At 37.1% G+C, this 20,781-nt stretch overlaps 1 protein-coding gene across 6 annotated transcripts in view; it reads left to right on the top strand.

The window, feature by feature from the left end:
* C2CD3 (C2 domain containing 3 centriole elongation regulator) overlaps positions 1-20,781 on the top strand; it is a 113,894-nt gene that overhangs the window by 54,396 nt on the left and 38,717 nt on the right. For all 6 annotated transcript variants that reach the window (XM_039848025.1, XM_039848026.1, XM_039848028.1 and 3 more), the window contains exons 17-24: positions 2,167-2,347; positions 3,738-3,921; positions 4,644-4,816; positions 5,932-6,055; positions 10,297-10,565; positions 11,049-11,138; positions 14,038-14,649; positions 17,228-17,566. In XM_039848025.1, coding sequence (XP_039703959.1) covers positions 2,167-2,347; positions 3,738-3,921; positions 4,644-4,816; positions 5,932-6,055; positions 10,297-10,565; positions 11,049-11,138; positions 14,038-14,649; positions 17,228-17,566 — 1,972 coding nt within the window. The remainder of the gene's footprint in view (positions 1-2,166; positions 2,348-3,737; positions 3,922-4,643; positions 4,817-5,931; positions 6,056-10,296; positions 10,566-11,048; positions 11,139-14,037; positions 14,650-17,227; positions 17,567-20,781) is intronic.

Genomic DNA, 20,781 nt, shown 5'->3' with positions numbered 1-20,781 from the left:
CAAAAGAACATAATTACACTCCAGTGCTTGCTACAGATCAAATGAATCATTGGTGTTTCTCTTTATGGTTTAAATGGATATCTGTGACCCTCTGAGCTCCTTTAATATATAAGGAAAACCTAATTGAACAACCAGATCCTAACCCTCCAATTTACTAAGTTAATCACCCTGAAAAAATATTGGAGTGAATCTTAAACTGCTGTAAAAAAAAAAAAACTTATTTAAAATAATAATAATAATCTTATTTTAGAAAAAAAAGATAATCTGAAGGAAAATTTTGGGGGTGGGGGATGGAGAGTGATCCCAAATATAAGCCAGCAAAATCTTATTCTGTTTCTTAACCAAATCCATTTTGGAAAGTTATAGTGAAGTTCCTTGCTTTTCTAATAACCTAAAAGTAATTTGTTTTGTATAATGCCGTACAGCTGAGAAAGCAGCTTAACGTACTTTATCATATTATTTTCCTAACAGCTGCAGGAGGTGGGTCATTGTCATTCTCTTTTATAGGTGATGAAACAGAATCAAAGAGGTTGTGTTACTTGTCCCAGGTCTTATAGCTAAGAATGAGAGAATTGGGGTTCAGACATAGGTCTTCTGACTCCAGATCCACTATATCATGTCCCCTTATATCTTACATTTGGACTCTCTTGATACCTAGTATAGCCAAATCTGTCTCGACACCATTTAAGTATGTTACTTGTTTCAGTCTGAATCTGAATGACAAATTTAATGTCTCTAGCAAAGAAAGAACTATTAGGAAAATATCTATTAGTAGGTTCTTGTTTGTTTTAAACTCTTATTTTTCTTGAATACATTAGGGTCTATCAATAGATAAGTGTTTTATTTTTATTTAAAAATGACATAAAAACACAAAAGAAAATCATTTATAATAGTCCCAAATCTTATGTATTATATGACCCTCACATTGCAGTGTAGACTGAGATTTTGTTAGATTCCATACTAAAAAAAACTATTACTATAGGTATAGAAGAAGTCCTCAAAAGATTAGATATCAACAAATACAATTGTTTTCCTCCTCCATCCAGTTCAGCATCTGCAGAACTGAATTATTAAATAACTGTAATACCGTATGGCCAAATTAGGCAGCTGCTGTAATTTGGAGAGGTTATTGTTCCTACTCTATACAGCCTTGGTAGATATTAGATAATATCTACCTGGAGAATCAAATTACAAGTTTTCTGGGCAATCAAATTACAGATTTTCTGTTTCCGTAAGGAAGGATTTTGAGCAGACGTCACTTACATATGGTTTTAGATTTCAAAGCAAAGACCTAATGCAATCTCTATTCCAATTTTACTGGATTAGTAATTCAAATGTTAAGTATGTATAAATCATACAGTCTGACCCTTACCTGAATCCAGAATTTCCCCTTTGAATATTCCCAATAATTAATTATCTAATATCTACCAAGGCTGTATAGAGTAGAGGTAAAGAACTTTGGCTCTGGAGTCACACTACCTGAGTTCAAACCCTGGTTCCACTGTTATTAGCTATGTGAGTTAAATTAGCTAATATAAGTAAAGAGCTTAGTACAGTCCCTGGCTCATAGTAAATAATAACTATATTATTAATTGTTATTAGTAGAAGTACCTTCACTAACAGTGTATTCACTACCTCCCCAAGTATTCCTTACCATTAATGAATAGTTTTGGTGTTATTCCTGACTTCATTAAAAATAGTAATTAAGTAACAAAAATATTTTGTCGTAATGGTTATAAAAATAGAGTACTATATAATAAAAAAGTAGTAATTAAATAAATTAATGCCTGTTTGCTTCAAATATGTATCAAGGAAATAACCTTCTATTCTTAGTGTACTGAGAATTAGTAACATGTTGAATTTTATCAAATGGCTTTTTAGCTTTTATTGAGATAGTCATTTTTTTCCTTTTTTCTTTAATGTACTAGATTATATTTATGGATTTCATATTATTGAACCAGTCTCACAGTCTAGAATAAATCCAGCATGATCTGATTACCTTAAGCAGCTGTGAGACTTATATATGATGAAAATTAAGTACCTGTTTTTAGTATCAGCTAATTAATTATGCTTATTTCTTCATCTATTCTCAGACTTCATAGAGAAGCAGGAATATTCTAAGCAAGTTGCTTTTTAAAGCTCACCAGTTTCTGTTTCATTTAATAGGCAGAAGACCAAAGAAATGGATTAATGGAGCACCACTTTGAGCTCCATATAGACAAGGTTAAAGGACTAACCCCTCTTCAGGCAACGGTATGGGGAGAAGCAGATTGTTATGTCCAGTACTACTTTCCAGTTCAAGACTCACAATCCAGTATGCTAAAAGGACCTGAGTTCCTTGAAAATGGTAGGTTTGGGAGATTAGATCTTCTCATTCTTGTGTGATTCTTTTATTGAATCTACTTAGAAGTTTTTTCCTGAGTGAATTTTGTATTCCTCAATGTTTCTAGTCTTGCCCGCGCAATACAGGAGACAGACTAAGTGTTTACTTTTAAAAAAAATTTTTTTGTAACTTTATTTTGATTTGACTTCAAATTTATGGAAAAGTTGTAAAAATAGTACAAAGAACTTCTGTATACCCTTTACCTATATCCATCAATTATTTACATCTCGTCCCATCTTATATCATTTACATGTCTACTCACTTAACATCTATAACCATACAGTTGCTTCTCATTTTTCTATAAAGTCTTCAAGAACACTAAATTAGAGAATACTGAACCATTGGTTCTGGGGAAAATCTGTATATATACATATCTTACATAGATCATAATCTTAAATCCTGGTCATTCTTTTTTTTTTTTTTTTTTAATTTACCAAAGAGAAAACAAGGTTCAGAAGTGTGAAGTGACTGAGGCCACCCCACTAACAAGTGCCAAGTTTGGCATTCATACCCCATCCAGAGCTGGAGCTTTTTGCACTATACTGTCCCATACCATCTCTATCTTCTAGTCATTTCTGAGAGCTAAAACAAGAAGGCAGAGTGTTGCCTTGTTCAACCTCAGCTTGGAATGAGCAAGTCAGGTGACTCAAATTTTTTGCCATTCTGAGCATATCAGCAAATAACTGCAGAAGTGCTACTGGTATTGGTTTTGAGATTCAAATAACAGACCATGTACTCAGAATATACAAAGTACTCTTACAAATCAATAATCAGAAGACAATCCAATTAAAAATGGGCAGAGGATCTGAAAAGACATTTCTCCAAAGATACATAAATGGTCAATAAGCACATGAGAAAATACTCAACATTATGAGTCATTAGGGAAATGAAAATCAAAACCACCACAGGATACTTTATATCCTTTACGATGGCTATAATTAAAAAAATAATAATTATTAAAAATAAACAGGCTAACAAGTGTTGGCAGATGTGGAGAAATTGGAACCCTCATTCATCATTCACCAACAAAGGGATCCCTTCTGTATTACCATAAGACCTTAGGTACCATAGCTAGTAGGGGAATGGACCTGGTAGGATAACACAATCTGAAGATACAGATTCTGGCTCCAGGTCTGTGAGCTACCAACTCTAAGACCTTTGAGTTAACCATGTAACCTCAAGATGTCCATATCCTCATCTGTGAAGTAAAAGTAATAATAGCTGCGTTTTCTTCTTTATAGGAATATTGTTGAGGATAAAATTGAATAATACTGGATATTAACATACCGTCTTACTACATATACAACATTGAATGATATGTTATATTATTCTGAATTGTTTTTCTTTTCCAAAGGGATCACTCTGAAGCCTTTCAGATCTGCAACCACACTGTGTGTTCCAGATCCCATCTTTAATAGTGAGCACCATCACTCTCTCCTGTTGCCAGCTGAAGTTCCAGTGCAAAGACTCCTACTCAGTGCCTTCTCTGCACAGGCGCTTGTGCCTGGAGGTGGAGTCCACTTTGAAATCTGGTGCAGGTACATTATGGAGAACCCAATCCTATGCCTAGGAAGGAAATACACGATCATAGAGCATCTTTCCTTTAACTCATGTCACAGACTTTGACAGATTCTCAGGAAAGATAATGGCATGAAAAAGGTGTTCAACCTTTTGTATCCCCACCCCTAAGAAACCAACTAAAATGACTAAGAGTATAAATCTAAAGGGAAACAGCATCAGGAACAGAACCAAGGAAAAATACCATCCACTTGCCAGAATTTTTTCCTAAATAGAATCAGATGGAAATTAGGTTTGCTAACTTTGTGGTCTAAGAATGGGATGTTTTGATGAGAAGGTACTAGTGTAGGTGCTAACAAATCCTCATTGTATCTCCAAATTTGAGGGGCTTGGGCTTTAAGCCATAGAAGAGATTGGGACTGCTCCACTTAGAGCCACTTTAGCTACTGCAGAATGGATGCTTTCAGGAATGACTCCCCTCAGAGTTTCAGGCCAGATACAAATACCTCAAACAGAAAGCCTTTGGGAACCCAAGCTTTGTCCTGAACTCAGGGTATAATTTATTGGGTTCTTTCTGCACATAATAGGCAGTAAATCCAGCCAGACACAACCACAGCTCTATACCACAAATACAAATCAAGCTCCAAAAATAACTAGATACTGAAAGTCGATCCCTGGGGCAGACGGAATCATTCATCCACCTAATTCTTCCAACTGACAGCTATGTTTTTGTGGATTACAGATACTATTATCCTAATGTGAGAGACCAGATGGTCGCCAAAGGAACCTTGCCATTATCAAGGATCTGTGCCATGGTAACCATGCGACGCTGTGAGGATGTGAGAATACAGACCTTTAATCTCCCTTTAACCCCTAGGCTTGAGAATAGGAAAGAACTAAGGAACCAGCCGTCAGGTAATTGAAGACTAGTTTGTGTTTCCCTTTCAAAGTCAGTATACATAAATATTCCTTTTCTCTCTAAATTAGTGGTTTTTCACATTCAGTGGTACTTACTCTTTGAAGAATCTGATGAAAAATATGAGACACCTTCTCTTAGAATATACACTGCATATACACTGCAAATTTTGCATATAATTTTAGAAAATGTATAGTTCCATAGACTCTTTGTAAATATTGCTTGTCTCATTTCACCTTTAACTTCAGCAGACATTTAATAAGTCCTCACAGCCTGAATCCTAAGTATTATAAGTATGCTCAGAGAATTATTATTTCAAGGCAGATGTGGGATTAGTGGAATATAATTAACATGAACTGGGAATTCATTGTAGGAGAGGAGAAGGTTAGGATTTAAAGTTGGAAGGAATTTATTAGAATCTGGAGTTTTGAATTATATCCTAATGGTTTCAGCAGGATGACCTACCCTCCAAATATATAGATAACTAGGATTGGCCTCCTAAATTAAGTTACTCTACATGCTTGCTGGAGAGTATCTGCTGAAACAAAAAAGTTTTATCTTGCCATGATTAAGATTGAGTTATTCCTCCTGACCCTCACTGATCAGTTTGTTCTGTTGATCCTCGAATCTTTCCCTGAAATATGGTAGTGAGATAGTAGAATTAACAACAAAAAAAAGCATATGAAGAGTGTTTCAGCTGGTAGTGCAGGAGGGTGATAGAAGTATAAGACTGAAAACCTTTTAAAAGTCTTAAAAAAAGAAAGACTAGAAGAGTCCATCTCAATTTTGTAAAAATAACTGGAATTTTAGAAAAGCTCAGATTAAGTTCTGACTCTGATAGTTGTATGATCTTGGCAGGCAATTGAGTCTTTGAGCCATAGTTTCTTGAATGTAAAGTGAAAATATCTTCTGTTCTGCCTTTCTTAATTCTGAAGTACAATAATATAATGTGATTCTGACCATGGACAGATTCTCTCACTGCTAAGGCCCCTTACTTTTCATTATGATTATAGTGTTTATTCTCTTCCTTCCTTCTTGACCAGCACTTGGGGCTTGATAGAAGAGATTCTTCCAACCCACCTTTCTTTTTTTTCCTTTTGTCCTCATTCTTCAGGTTTACTGGATGTGGGCCTAAGATACAGGTGTATTCCAAGGACAGCAGAGGGAGTTCTTGCTGCCCGAGCTGTCTCCATCTCAGTCCAGATTATCAGAGCATGTGGTCTGCAAGCAGCAGCCAAGTAAGTCCACCTTAGAAAATAGTTCTCAAACCTTTTTGCTACTTGCAGTCCACAAAATATATGACGCTCAGATACATAAAACTTTCTTGTGTACAATTTTCAGTTCATTAACCACAGCTCTACTTTTTTCTTTTTCTCTTAAGAAAACATATAGGAACACAAGTTGCAAACTTTGCTATTGTAACTGTTAATTAGCAACTTAGTTTCTTGATTTTGCCCAACAGGGTCATACCACTTATTCCCACAGTCATACCCTACACCTTCAAACCGTGCCAGGACCAGTTACTACAACTCTTCTGTAATCTCATGTTCTGTCTCTTAGTGCCACCTTTTATTTTTCTAGCTTGTTCCCTTCAAGTCTGTTCTCAATACAGAAGCCAGTGATCCTGTGAAAACTTAAGTCAGATCTTGACACATCTCTGTATAAAACCCATCAATGACTTTCCATCTCATTCAGAGTAAAAGTCAGACTCCTTAAAATGACTATAAGACCCTACATGATCTGACCCCATTATTTTTATGACCTCATCTCTTCCTGCTAGTCTTCCCTCTGTTCACTTCACTCCAGCCACTGGCCTTATGGCTTCTCTACACACTACACATTTACTTCTCAGGACTTTTGTCTTGCTGTTTTCTCTGCCTGGAACACTCATTCTGTATATAAAGAGCATGGCCCTCTTTACCTCCTTCAAGTCTTTGCTCATTCTTCTACCTACCTTGAATGTTCTTTTTGTTCACTAAACAAACTCTTATTTTCTTTCAAGACTTTGCAGCTTTTTTGCAGCTTTCCTTCCTCTCTTCCTACACATAGACAGAATTGGTGCTTTGTCCTTTGTCTGCTACCACCTTGGTTGCAGCACATATCACTGTTTAAATTATTTACACATGCGAGTTTTCCTCCACTAAGCTGTGAGTTAGTTCCTCTAGTCACAGACAATGCCTGAGTCTTCCCTGCCCCCCACCACCACAGAACAGGTGCTCAAGAAGAAAGAGAACTAGGTCACACTCCTGCTGCAGACTAGTTCATTTTGGATATGAGTTCAAGAAAGAAGTACTCCTTAACTTTTTCCTTTATTGTAACTTAGATTAAGATTAAACAAAAGTTTCATAGTCTCTAAATAACTGAATTTCTGCCTGTGTGAGATCTGATACTGAAAAATCTGATAAAATGTTCAGTCTATTTAATATTTTTCCTCCCAAAATTCTCTAAGGTAGACTTTTTCAATAATTGCCTGAGAACATTTTCATGCTAATGTGATACAAAGACAGTTTTTTAATCATGTCACTCCTTCGCATTAAAACTTCTGATGGTTCCCCATTGTCAATAGCAGTGGTGTCCTAATTTTAATTGTGTAGTCCTATTAATACAGAAATAAAAATTAAGCATATCCTCCAAATATGTATATTATTCATGTATAAATCATCTTCATGTACTGCTATACTAATATTTTAAATACATTATAAAAATATATCAGAGTAGTAAAACTTTAATGTATCAGGTAACAAATATAGAAGTTTTAATATTTTCTTCCTGTGCCCAATTAGTTTACCCTAAGAATCCTCTAGATTGTACACAATCTCCTTTAGGGACTACTGGTCCACAAGATAAAGTCCAATGTGATAAACTTGGCATTCTAGGCCCTTCAAAATATCTTAATCTGAGTCTTGAAAAAAGTAGGACTTATTAAAATGCCCAAGAGAGCTGAAAATAATTCTCATCAGAGGAAAGAACATGTGCAAAGGTATGGAGGCATGAAACTTGTGTTTCTAAAGTACCAGTTCTGTGTAAGACCCCGCCAAGGTCAAAAATCTTAAATATAGTATTAAATTAACTACTATTTAATTGGCAGAGAAGGGCTTAGAATTTAGATACTCAGTAAATCTGAGATAGACTGAGTAATATAATAAGAAACTCAATAGTCTCTTTCTCTGGGGACTCATGGGGAAAGTCACATTGGATGGCAGACAATTTGTTATGAGTCCCACACTTGGTTTGTGTTACAGTTTGGAGAAGTAAGAGCAAGAAGCCAGGCCAGTTCTTACACTGCATTCTTCTGGTAGGATGGGAGAGTCCCACAGGATGTGAGACAATGCGTGGTATAATGGAAACAGAACTAGAAATCGGACCCATTGGCTTCTAGTCCCACCTCCATCTCCCACTAGCTGTGCATCATCTTCAGCTAGTTTCTTTACCTCTCTGGGTTTTTTTCATCTAAAAATGAAAATTATGAACCCCTCCCCTGATTTCATAAAGATTTAGTGTAAAAATGAGCAAATATAAACTATCAACTTCTATATCAATATGTGGAATTTTATGATTATTTCCACTTGTATAGATAATTAATGTTACCTTTATTAGCCAGTAGAATATAGAAAAATCAGATGTAAGTTTTATTTCACATTGTTCTCATTGAAGAGAGAATTCTTGGTGTTCTAAACTTCCTCCTTTGAATCTTCACTCTGGTATCCAGATAGCAGGTGCTCTGAATTAAGCCTTCTCTCTTCAAAAGACACCAGCCCCATTTTATGTGTCAGTGGTCTTCCTAAAAATATGTTTTCAGTGTCTGTGTAAAGAAAGCATTTTCTTATTTACTTGAGTCTTCTAACTCACCTGATCTTTAGCTGAAAAAAGTGAGTAGATAGTTCCTTGGACATAGCCAGTAGTTTTTAAGTTCCATGAGGGTAGGAAATTGTGGTTATTTTTCTGTTATATACCTAGCTTTAAACCCAGTGCATGACACTCTGAGCAGATGCTCAGCAAATAATTATTGGATGAGTGAATACAGACTAAGTTGGGGGCCAAACTTTTCAGTCATATCACTGTTATCTCTGAGAGTTCCATATTAAAAGTCTTTTCACTGCCTAAAGGCAGGTTCTCTGCTTTGTATATATTATCTAATGTAATTTTTACAACACTGAGTAGTTTATACTTATTTTTTAGCCATTGCTAACACTTACTTCCATCTCATTTTTCCTAGGCATAATATATATTTTATAGTGTTCGGTTGTATGGATATACACCAATCTACAATTAATGATCATTTTGGAATAATTAATTTTATTAGGTTGAAGTTGCAATAATCATCCAAATATACAGACATCTTTAGTGTCTGTTATATCTTTATACTATCCTCATTTTAGGAAACCGAAACTTGAGAGAGGCTGAATAACTTGTCCAGGGTCACACATTAAATGGTGCAGCCAGGATTCAAACCCAGATCTGTATAATTCCAAATTATTATTCTTTACTGATATATACTAAATATAGTAAGCATCTTAGAGCAAGGAACCCTTACGTCTCTTTCGGGGCTAACAGAGAATGCTTCAAAAAGAGGTGACCTCTTTGCCTAAATGTCAGTTTATACCCTTGAGGAATTTGGGGTGAGGAAGTTTGTCTAATACTGTACCCACACACACAGGATTTGACTACTCTTTATGAGCGTCAGTTAATGGTGGGTAGATTCTATCTATACATCGTGGAACATCTGTACTGAGAAAGAGAAAAGCAGCCCCTGACATCGGGGAACTGATCTGACACTCATAGCTAGGCTTTGGTGTTTTCCTGTTGAGCATAAACATCAGAACACCAGCATCAGACAAGACTGTTCTGTGACCATAATCAAGTAAGACAAAAATAAGATTATTCCATAATCTTTTGTAAATACAAACCAAGACAAGCTCATTATGAAAATCACAAAAATACCCAGCATTTTCCCACACTGCTAACTTGAGTGACTGCTGCTGCTTTACCAACTATAACTTTAGCCTTATTCTGGTCTTCCCTTCTTCTAGATGAGATACATTAAGAACACCAACCCAGAGGAAAGCCCCACTTCCTCAAATCCTCCTTCAGATCACCTAACATGATACCACTGCAAAAGTTCTTTCTGATACCTTCTTACTAAAATGCCCCGTGATTCCCCATGGTGTGTGTTTTCTCTCACTGCAATGAACAGTAAACTAGTATAACTAGTTCAGCTATAGTTGATTCCTGGTAGTCTTTGGCTCAAGGGCATTGACAGTACAATGGAATGTTCTTGGGGTGTTTCTTCGACCTCATGAACATACACCCTGATACCCAGATTACTAAGAAAGAATATTGTGGCACTGCCAAAAGCCTAGATAGGAAGCATATGGTCGGTTAATGTTCTTGGTAGCCTCCTAGAATGGTGGAAATGTTTTCTAGGCAGTCAAGCTGATTTCTGATAATTACCTTCTCCTTCCTATCCTTCTCCCTACAGGGCTTTGGCTGAGCAGGAACCCTCTCTACAGTTTAGTGCCACAGTTGGGGTCAATGCCTTTGTCACCATTCATCTCTCCTTCCTGCCCAAGGGAGAACAGCGCCAAACCCGCCCTGTGGCCTGTACCTTCTGCCCTGAGTTTTCCCATCATACTGAATTCTCATGTAACTTAGTAACTCAGCACTGCAGTGGGGAGGCCTGTTTCCTGGCAGAGCTGTTGGAGTTTGCAGAGGTCACTTTTGCTATTTATCATGAAGATACCAAGTCAGGTGAGCACCAAATGACTTATCACAACTAGAATTAAAAGGGGCTCTATTTTGAATGTTACAGCCTTCCTAGGAAATACATGCTAAAGTATTTAGGGAGGAGGGTTCATATTCTCTGTAACTTTCTTTTGAAGGGTATAGCAGAAATAAGAGAATATGTATTGTGTGTGTGTGAGAGAGAGAATGTAGAGAGAAATAAAGCGAATATGTCAAGGTGTTAGTGGATAAATCTAGGTGAAGAGTATGTAGAAGTTCACTAATAATCTTGAAGCTTTTCTGTATTTTTTCAAAATAAAATCATTTAAAATTTTATATATATGCTCACACGACTAATTATTTAATTAAAAATGATTTAGAAGACATTTAAGCTTTGACTGGAGCAAGGTGATCACTAATGCATCTTTCAACACTGACGATACAGTGTAAACACAAACTCTTGGGCCAGTAAACCACTAAATAATTTCTCTTTTTTGTTTGATTTACCAGCCAGTGATATAACCTGTATCCAGTCATTCAAAGATTATCTGCTTGGAGTAGTAAAGGTTCCAACAAAAGAGCTGCTAGTCAAGAGATCCGGTGAGGATTCTAGATTATCACTTTCTAATCCTACCCTTTCCCATTCACTTGCCTGCAAGAGATCATCTTGTCTGGCTTCCTTTCAGGATATGCAGAACAAAACGGATATGCTTCTGAATTTTCCCAGGTACCTCAAAAGCATTTTAAGTCCTGTCCTAATCATTTCATAGTTCTTCTAATAAAGCAAAGAAGCTCAAAACATTATACTGTCTTGTTCACGTAGGAAAGATGATAATACCAATAATTAATATGGCACTATCCATTACATTATATAGCACTTGGTAAACTGTTTCCTCATATCTTGTTTGAGCCTCATGGTAACCCTACCTGGCAGGGATACAGGATCTTTTTCTTTTCATTTGACAGATGAGAAAACTTAGGCTCACCGAGGTTAAGTGATTTGCCAAAACCACACAGCTAGTGAGTGGCAGTACTGGAAATCAAATCCAGATTTGCTCGTTCTTTGTCACTATATCCTCCTCTCTCACTGAAGAAGGAATAAGAATAGAAAGTGAAGACACAATCACCAAAGCAGTTTGGAAATTATTGGTCCCATTGTACTTATTACTAGCTTGGTGACCTTGATCTCTCTGAGCCCCAATTTTTATAGCTCATGGATGGAGGCAGTTAGTCCTGACAAGTCTGCAAGGTAGGAATTGATTAGGATATGTGAAGTACCTGACACTTAGTAGATACTCAGTAAATGTTAATTTTCCTTCTCTTGCCCATTTTCCTCCCTAGAATTGTGTAATCTGGTTTCCAAAATTCTGTCACACATCTCACAAGTTTAATTATAAATTTAAATTTGAGCAATGCTCTAATAAAGAGCATTATGCTCTAGTAAAGACACGGGTCCTATGTGTCTGCCAGAGAGAAATCTATACAACTTGATATAGCATTTAAATCTCACTTTCGTGATCTAGAAAAAGTCACTTCATCTCTCAGATCTACAGTTACCTCATCTGGAAAAATGGAGATAATAAGATCTACTTTGCAAGATTATTGAACCATTCAGTGAAATTATACATGTAAAGTAGCTTGGCACGGGGCTAAGCACATAGACAGTTTCAGTTTCCTTCCTTCTGAGACATACTATAGAGTTTGTCAGGCATCAGGCACTGTCTAGGAAGTCCCATCTCTACAAATTAAATTTAACCCTTGGAAATAAACCTTTTAGACAATGTGGGATATATCATTTGTTTTTGTCTTCCGAGTTATTCTAAAGTGAACATTCTATTTTCTTTCTTCCTGCCAATCTCAGTTATAGAATTACAGAGCAGAAAGAACCATCTAATCTAGCAGTTTTTAACTGCTGTAATGGTGTGGTACGAAATCTTGTGTATGTGCATTTGTGCATTTGTCTGGGGATAATAGTTTTCATTAGAGCCAAAGAGGTCTGTGACCGAAACAAAAAATGCTAGAAACCACTAGGTTGTGAGGAAATTAATACCTAGGGAGGAGAAGTTACTAAAACCAAGGCCATAGATTGTTAGACTGACCAAGCCAAAGAAGTCTTAGAGACCAACATATTCAGCCTCCTCATTTAATGTATAAAAACTAGGAAGGCCCAGAAAAATTATGCCTTTTCCAAAAGTCATAAAGCCTTAAATGACCTTTGGCAAATTAATCTCAATACATCTAAATCTTCTCATTTCTATAAAGTATAACTAATGAAACCTTTCTCAGAAAATTGCTGTGAATATTATTATACCAATCCACAGTCTGTTTTACATAATTATGAAATCCGAAAAGCTCAGAAAATTGAAAGTTTTTTATTCACTCGTTAAGCAGCCAAATCTAACCTCACCTGACAGACTATTAAGTCTTTATGACTTAAGCTACTACTTGATTATATAAAGTTTTATTGGAACACACCATGGCCATTTATTTAAATATTGTCTGTGGCCACTTTCTCACTACAACAGCATAGCTGAGTAGTTGCATCAGAGACCAAAGGACCCAAAACCCTAAAATATTTACTGTCTGGCCTTTTATAGAATAAGTTTGCCACCCCTTGACTTCTATAACTACTGACTCTTACATAATATTCAGTTTATATACCACATTGCCTTTCTAAAATCTGAAAAATCCTAAATTTAGAAACAAATCTGGCCCTAAGAATTTCAGATAAGATATTGTGAACCTATAGTAGGTGGAATGTAGACTCCGAAACCAGCTAGACCTAGGTTCAAATTCTAATTCTATCACTCGGTAGCTGTAATAATTTGGATAGGTATCTAGGCTTCCATTTTCTCTTCTGTAAAATACAGATTCTTATCTCATTTAATCCTCAGAACTCCACAGAGCTATCAAGAGAATGAAGTAATATATATAACACTAGGAGACTTTCTGACACATAGTAAATACTAGAGTAGCTGTCATTATTTTGAAACCTAGTGTTTGGTCCTTAGTGTGTGTTCACTAAGTGGCAGTTCTCTTTGGTGGAGGACCTGAGACAAGACCCCAGATCTCCTAATTTCTTATCCCTTGCCTTTTTGATTGTACTTACAGCATCATAATAACATTTCATATTTTTAATAGCACTTCTCTTTGTAAGCTCTTCTAAAACCATTACCTCATTTGATGATCATAACAACTTTGTCTGGTAGGCAAGATGAGCACTAATTTTCCCATTTGTCAGGTGAGGGAATCAAGGCTGAGAGAAATTAATGGCTTACCCAGACCAAACCACTAGTTTTGGGCTGAGCCAAGGAGAGCATTCAAGTCTTCCAGCAGCTGATCTCATTGCCTTTCAGTGGTCAGTTGAAACAGACTACAGTACACTGTGGGTATATGTTTTCTGTTCTGTCTTGGGCAAGGGGGATGGTGGCTCTGGAGTAGAAACTGCATAAGTCTTTTTACTTTTAAGACAATAATTGAAAATCTTTTCTCCCATAAGGGATCACAGGTTGGTATCCTATCATTTTACCAGAAGATGGTGCCGTGCCTCATGGCTTGGAGCTCATGCAGAAGATTGTGGGTGGTCTGGAGCTTTCAGTTTCCTTCACTCACCCTGGAGACAGAGAGCGGGTATTGGAAGCTGCTGAGTTATTGGGCTGGAGCTTTGAGAATAACCTGAAGGATATTGTCAAGATGGATGAAGAGGAGCCAGCCGAGCCAGCCACTGTCACCATTTCCACACCAAGGCTCTGGCTGCCCATCCATTGTGTGCTGCTTGCCGGCCAGAAGCACATTCATAAGAACACATATTGCTACCTCCGCTACAAGCTATATGATCATGAAGGCTTTTGGACCCCTCTCAAGAAGCCTAAGGAATCTACAAACAAAAAGCAGGTCATGGTTACTTTTAAGGCATCCAAAAGAGCAGAAGTCACTAGGGGTCCATCACTGCTTTGGTACTTCAGGGAGGAGAGATTAGAGATCCAAGTGTGGCGGGCTTATGGCAATGACAGTGTGGAGAGGCCCCACCAAACAGACAGTTGGATTGGCTCTGCCTATGTGGACCTAGCCAGACTTGGGGAGAGGACAGCAAGGACACTAACTGTCAGTGGTAAGTGAAGAACCAACCTCATAGCTTACGGTTTGAGCGCCTGCTCTGTGACAAGCACTATGTGAGACACCCTCTCCAACATTATTTTATTTGATTCTCCCAGCAATCCTATGAGATAGGTATCAGACCTATTTCACAGTCATGAAAATGGAGTCCCAGAGAGGTTGGGTAACTGCCAAGAGTCACAGGCTACTAAGTGTTCTTTTCATTATTGTATGCTGACATAGTAATTTAGTAAAGCTTCTCTTAACTAAAGAGATTTCAAAAAGAAAAGTTTGCTGGCCACTTTAAAAAGAGCATTACCTAGTGACAGTATACCTTGGCTGGATCACCACAGCTTCTAAGAACTGGCTCTGAGCATCATAGCTTTAGTGTACATCCAGATTTATCAGATTTTTGCACCTAATATAGTACCCACAACATTGTAAGCACTCAGTTAATATGTGTAAAATAATGTGTGAATTTAGAGGACTACCTTTAACCACATGTATAAGAGCCTGTATGATAATCTATAATGGTAGTTTTTTAAATAGACTGAAAAGTATACCTGCTAATAAAACTAGGATATCCTTTCTCTCTGGTCAGCATATCTTAGACTCATAAAGAAGCCTGCATAGTAATAAATAAATTCACAAGGCAAAAAGGAAAAAAGGTAACATTTTATAAGTGCCATATGTGCTGAGTACTTTTCTTTCAAACATTTGTTCAATACTTGGTACATGTACTTGGCCATGGGAATTCAATAATGAGTAAGAAACAGTCCCTGACCTCAATAAGTTTATAGTCTAATGGGAGACTAGAGTAGGAAATAAACAATTATAGTAAAGCATAAGAACTATGAATAAGGTTTTCTCAGTGGTCCTATGGCAGTGCAAGGATGTAGCATCTCGTTTTAAGGACAGCATCTCAGGGGAAGGGACCTGAATTTCAAAGAATTTAGGAATAAGCCAAGAAAAGGGGGAAAGAAAGATATTTTAAAATAGAACAGCATGTGTAAAAGCACAGAGGTATGAAGCAGTTTGATACATTTTAAGCACTATAAGTAATTTGGTACTACCAGATCATAGGACATGCAGGTTGGGAAATGATGGGAGATGAAGCTAAAGAGGTGGGTAGGAATACTATGTTGAAGGCCTCTTCTAGGCAGAAGAGTTTGGACATTTTTCTGACAGGTATGGAAAACTCTTATAATGAGTTCTGAATAGAAGAGTAACATACTTTTGCATTCTAGAAAAATAAGTCTAGCAACTATAATGAGTTGCAGAATGAGATGGAGATGTCCAGACCAGACTTTTTACAAACATGGTATTTATTCATCATAACATTCCTTAGTTATTTTCCCCCACTATACAGTTGTAAAAACAAAGTCACAATTCTATTTTAGCTGTTAGCCTTCCTTATGCTCTAACCCTGTTGTGGAGCAGGTGGCCCTGCTAAAGGAGGAAAACCGAGTGTCTGGGTGATCATCCCAGATTCGCTGGTTCTCTGTAGACCCAGCAGGTATAAGTCTAGCTATATTGAGCATCTCATTAAATGCCATGTACCCTATTTTATCTCGGCTGGCCTAGAGTCACTTCAGAGACTGCAGAAAAAGTCCTTGAAGTGAACAACGCTCACTTGAACTAAAGTTCATATAGACAGACTTTCACTCTGCTGTAGAAAGTAGCTTTGAGAAACTGAATATAGATTTAAGGATCAGAACTCAAGTACAAATACTTCTTTTCATTGAATGATACCAAAGGCGATGTTTCTTTTCAGATCATAAATTTCTTTCATACTTCTTCTCATCCCACCAGTCTAAGCTTTTTATCCTTTTGTAAAAGGCCTTGTATAAGATGTGGCATTTGATGTTTGTTGAATGAGTCCATCCATCCTATCATCTATCTAACCATCCTTCCAATTACTGTTAAATTTCTTGAGGATAAGGATTTAACTATTTTGCTTTGAGTGTCTTCCCTCCTATGACTTGCCCTTATTTTCTGCTTGTAATAATCATAATTTACTCATTGATTGGAAGAAAACAAGTGATTTAAAACTAGAGGAAAACAAGAAAGATTCCATTTTAATGCTATCTGTGAGTCAATTAACTCTATTTTCCTGATTTGAAATGAGTCTAAATGAGGCTAAATTGAGCATCAGGGCAGCTTTCTGATGAGGAAAAGGCCTAAGAACAAGAGTCAGTGGGACATGTGGAAGAGAAGACAGGCTACTCTTGATCTCATAAAAATCCTAGGTTTGTTTGTAAGTGGCTTCAGCAGCCATCTAAGTCTAGCTGCCGCTCAGCACATGACACCTTCCATAATAGTTCTGCCTGGTAGTCATTTGGCTTTGGCTTCATATGTCACTACTTTCCATTATTAGAGCTAGTGTATTTATTTGGGGGAGGGGAAATAAAAATGCTCACACTATATACTAACTTCACAGATTTTTATACCTCAGTACCTCAAATTGGTATATTGGGGCCTGTAGGACTACCAAAAGAGAGAGGACCACAAGCACCCTCAGTGAACATCTCCAAAGTTAGAGAGCATTCTTGGTTCCTGCTTTCTTAGGCTTATTCTTCTTCATCCTCTTGCAGGTGTGTATCCTCTATTTGGACGAAATGCTTCCAACCTCTCAGGAGCTGCCTTGAGAGTTCACGTGGTTCTTTCCTCTCTTTCCCCACATCTTGAGCCCACTCATGAGCTGGACTCCATGGACTGCAGCAGCCACAGTGAGTCTGAGCAACACCCCAGAAGAAATGATGAGATCCAGCTCTCTTTACCACCTGGCCACCAGAAGTCTCCTGCCTCCACCCAGGTCCCCTGCAACAGCACCACAGCTGAAGTCTCTCTGGCCCAGGAGGGCCCTACTGAGTTGGATGGAACTTTTGCTGTCAGTATCTTAGTAGAAAGGGCAATGCACTTGAGCTTGAAAGGTATGTTCTGCTCACTTATCCAGAAACATATATCTGACTCCTCAGGCTCTGGTTCTGTCTTGACAGATTTTTCAAGTTATGGTAGGATCTATAAGTTAACCATCCTAATCAATAATTATTATATTTCTTAACCTGAAGATTTAAGCAATACAAAGCCTTTCTGAACATAAGTGGATCTTGTCAGTTATCCTAATTTGGCATATCATAAATTTCCCAGTCCAGAAACCTGAGTGTAGGCTTAGATACTTCTCTTTTCTTTATCTACCATCAAATTATCAGACCCATTAAATTGTTCTCTCTTAAATTTCTCTTAGATCTCTTCCTTTTTTTCCATTGCTGCCCAACTCAGGCCTTCTTCATTATGCACCTAGGGCAAAGAGTTCTTAACATTTAATCTATAAAACTCTCAAGAATAAAAATCAAGGTTGGTGAACTTGGATAGGAAAATAATTACATCTTACTTTTATTAACCTCTAACCAAAATTTAACATCTCCTCCAGTTGCAAATATAGGCCATAGACCCTAGTAATATTAGCTGTACCTGTGATAATGTCAACAATAGAAATCACAGGTATTTCTATATCTCATTGTAGTTATTGCCAATTCTTAGAATACCATTTATACCTATTCTTATTTCAAAATTACAGTAGTTGGTAAACCTACAGTTAAATCTTTTTATGCATTAATAAAGCAGATATTACTATATCACAGTTTTTAGTGTTTCCACAACTATGCCAATATAATTTGATTTTTATGTAATCCTGTGTATTTTACCTTATGAATTTAAACACACACACACACACACACACACACACACATTAAGAGGCCCATAGACTTCACCAGACAGCCAAAAGAGTCCGTGACACAAAGAATCCTTGCCCTGCCTTTATTCAGCCTTGTAATTGCTCCTGAAATTTTCCCTTTGCCATCACCCTTCTCTTTTGCCTGGCTTATCCAATCTTAAGATTCAACTCAAGTATCACCATTTACCAGAGAGTTTTCCTGACATAAAGAACCACCCACCCATGGTACTAAAATTGTTTGCATAGTTTTCTTCTCCACTAGATATGAGCTCTTTAAGCTCATCTTATTCGTTCATTCATCATTCATTCATTTAGCAACAAAGCTTTTTAATATTTGCTCTCTGCAAACACTGTCCATGGTACTGGGGATAAAGCAATGAACAAAAGACAAAAATCATGCCTTGTGGAGCTTACATTCTGGTAGAGGTATATTTAGCTCTGTATTCCCAACCAATAAGTTGTGTGTTTGTGTGACTTTGACTACGTTATTATCTCTCTCTGTGTCTTGAATTTCTCATCTATAAATGGCTAGGATTAACAATTCTGAGATATGTGATGGCTATGAGAGCCAGAAACCATAGTCTTATGAGTCTAGAAGTTTCAATATAAATCTTTTGGTTTAGCCTCCCTACTTGGCTCCTATCATCTCTGTATTGGCCTCTCTCAATTTGTGCTGCGTTGGAACAGAAACAACACTCATGCTCACAGTAACTTGTTTATCTTTCATTCCGATTTCAACCCATCCATACACACCACCAACAGACATTACTCCCAAGATTATAAGCTCTGATAATGACCCCTATGTATAATGAATGATCTTCTCATAATTGTGTGACAGAGACCCTGAAATGTTTTATCTCAGGACAAAGTCTTCTGCAGTCTTATTTTGCTGTTTTAGAAATATCGAGATTCCAGATGAGTAACAAAATTGAGAAATAACTTTTGCTTTTTTATTTTCCCACCAAAGCAGCCTATTTTTGACAAGTTGATATATTAAAACAGATTTTTTTTTAAAGAGAAAAATCAATAGATGAATGAATTTAAGGAAAGTACATAGAAGCTTTGATTTTTACAAGTTTCTTTTGGTTTTGTGTTGTTGCTTTGAAAATAAAATTTGATGTACAAAAATATGGTTTATATCTCATTTTCAAGGGAGTCCCATGTTACAAAAAGTGGAATATACCTGTAACTTTTCAGTTAGACAGTGAGTTCTGTTTTTAAAATATGATTTAGCAAGGTAATTTGACAATAATTTATTGAGCATCTCCTTGTGTCAAGTTCTGTTCTCATTTTTGTATATTAATTATCTCATTTAATCCTTACCACAAGTGGAGTTTTGGTATGAATAGATTACAGTACATACCCACTTTATAAATGGGGAAACTGAGGCTCAAAAAGATAAAGTGACGTGAGTTATGAAGTTAATAAGTTCTGCAAAGCCAAAATTTAATCCAGTTCGGTCTGGGTCCGAACCCTATGCTCTTTCCTTTATACCATTCTGCCTCTCAGGTACAAGATATAGCTGTGCTTGCCAGTTAGTTCTGTCTACACTCTGTATTTACCAGTCAGTCAAGCCCAGGGTGGGCATGTATCGCATACCCAGTCCTGTGCTTACATTGCAAGAATGGTGGTTAAATTCAGCAAGTAGTAAATCTGTGCAGGGCCAGTGCCAGGTACAGAGAGTACAGAGCAAATGTTACATAATTTCTGTCCTCCAAGAGCTGATAACAGGGTTAAGGGGATTAGCAACTACACAGTTAATGATATATGAAGCAGAATGCTCTGAGGGCCAAAAGGTAATACAACTTAACAGTGTCTATAGAGTTTAGAAACAGAGAAATCAGATATGCCTAAGAAATCAGGAAAACTTTTTAAATGAATAGGATTTCAAAAAGTAGGAATGCAATTCTGAGTGGTTATTTCAGCTTGAACAAAGATATTAAAGTGCAAAAGTGTATGTTCTAGGCTTGTTTGGTAGGGGAGGAGGGCAGGGCATGGAGGATACAATAACAATTGATCCTCTGGCTGGAACTGAAGGTCATTGCAAGGGAGCTATAGGGTATCATGAAGAGATAAGTGAGAAAATTGCTGGGCAGCAGCAAGGGCTCGACTAAAACTAATTGACATGAATTTAGATAGCTGTGCACAGCACAGTGGTGACTTTTCTCCAGCAGTGCTTCCCTTCCTTTCCCTTCCTACCATAACAAACAAGTAATTTCTGACCCTTAGCTCATACACCTTTCTAAGCCTAAATTCGTTTTTCTCTTCTCCAGCTACAATACTCTACCCACTCCACTGGCATTTATGCTCTTCTCATTCACCAGCCCTCTTTTTTTTTTTTTTTAACACTAGGCAAACTCCTGCCTTGGGGTTTTTGGATCGACTTTCCTCTGCCTGGAGTATTTTTCACTT

The sequence above is a fragment of the Pteropus medius genome, unplaced genomic scaffold (assembly GCF_902729225.1).
Source record: "Pteropus medius unplaced genomic scaffold, Ma_sr-lr_union100, whole genome shotgun sequence".
Classification (NCBI taxonomy): domain Eukaryota; kingdom Metazoa; phylum Chordata; class Mammalia; order Chiroptera; family Pteropodidae; genus Pteropus; species Pteropus medius.
This window is presented reverse-complemented; position numbering and strand designations above follow the sequence as displayed.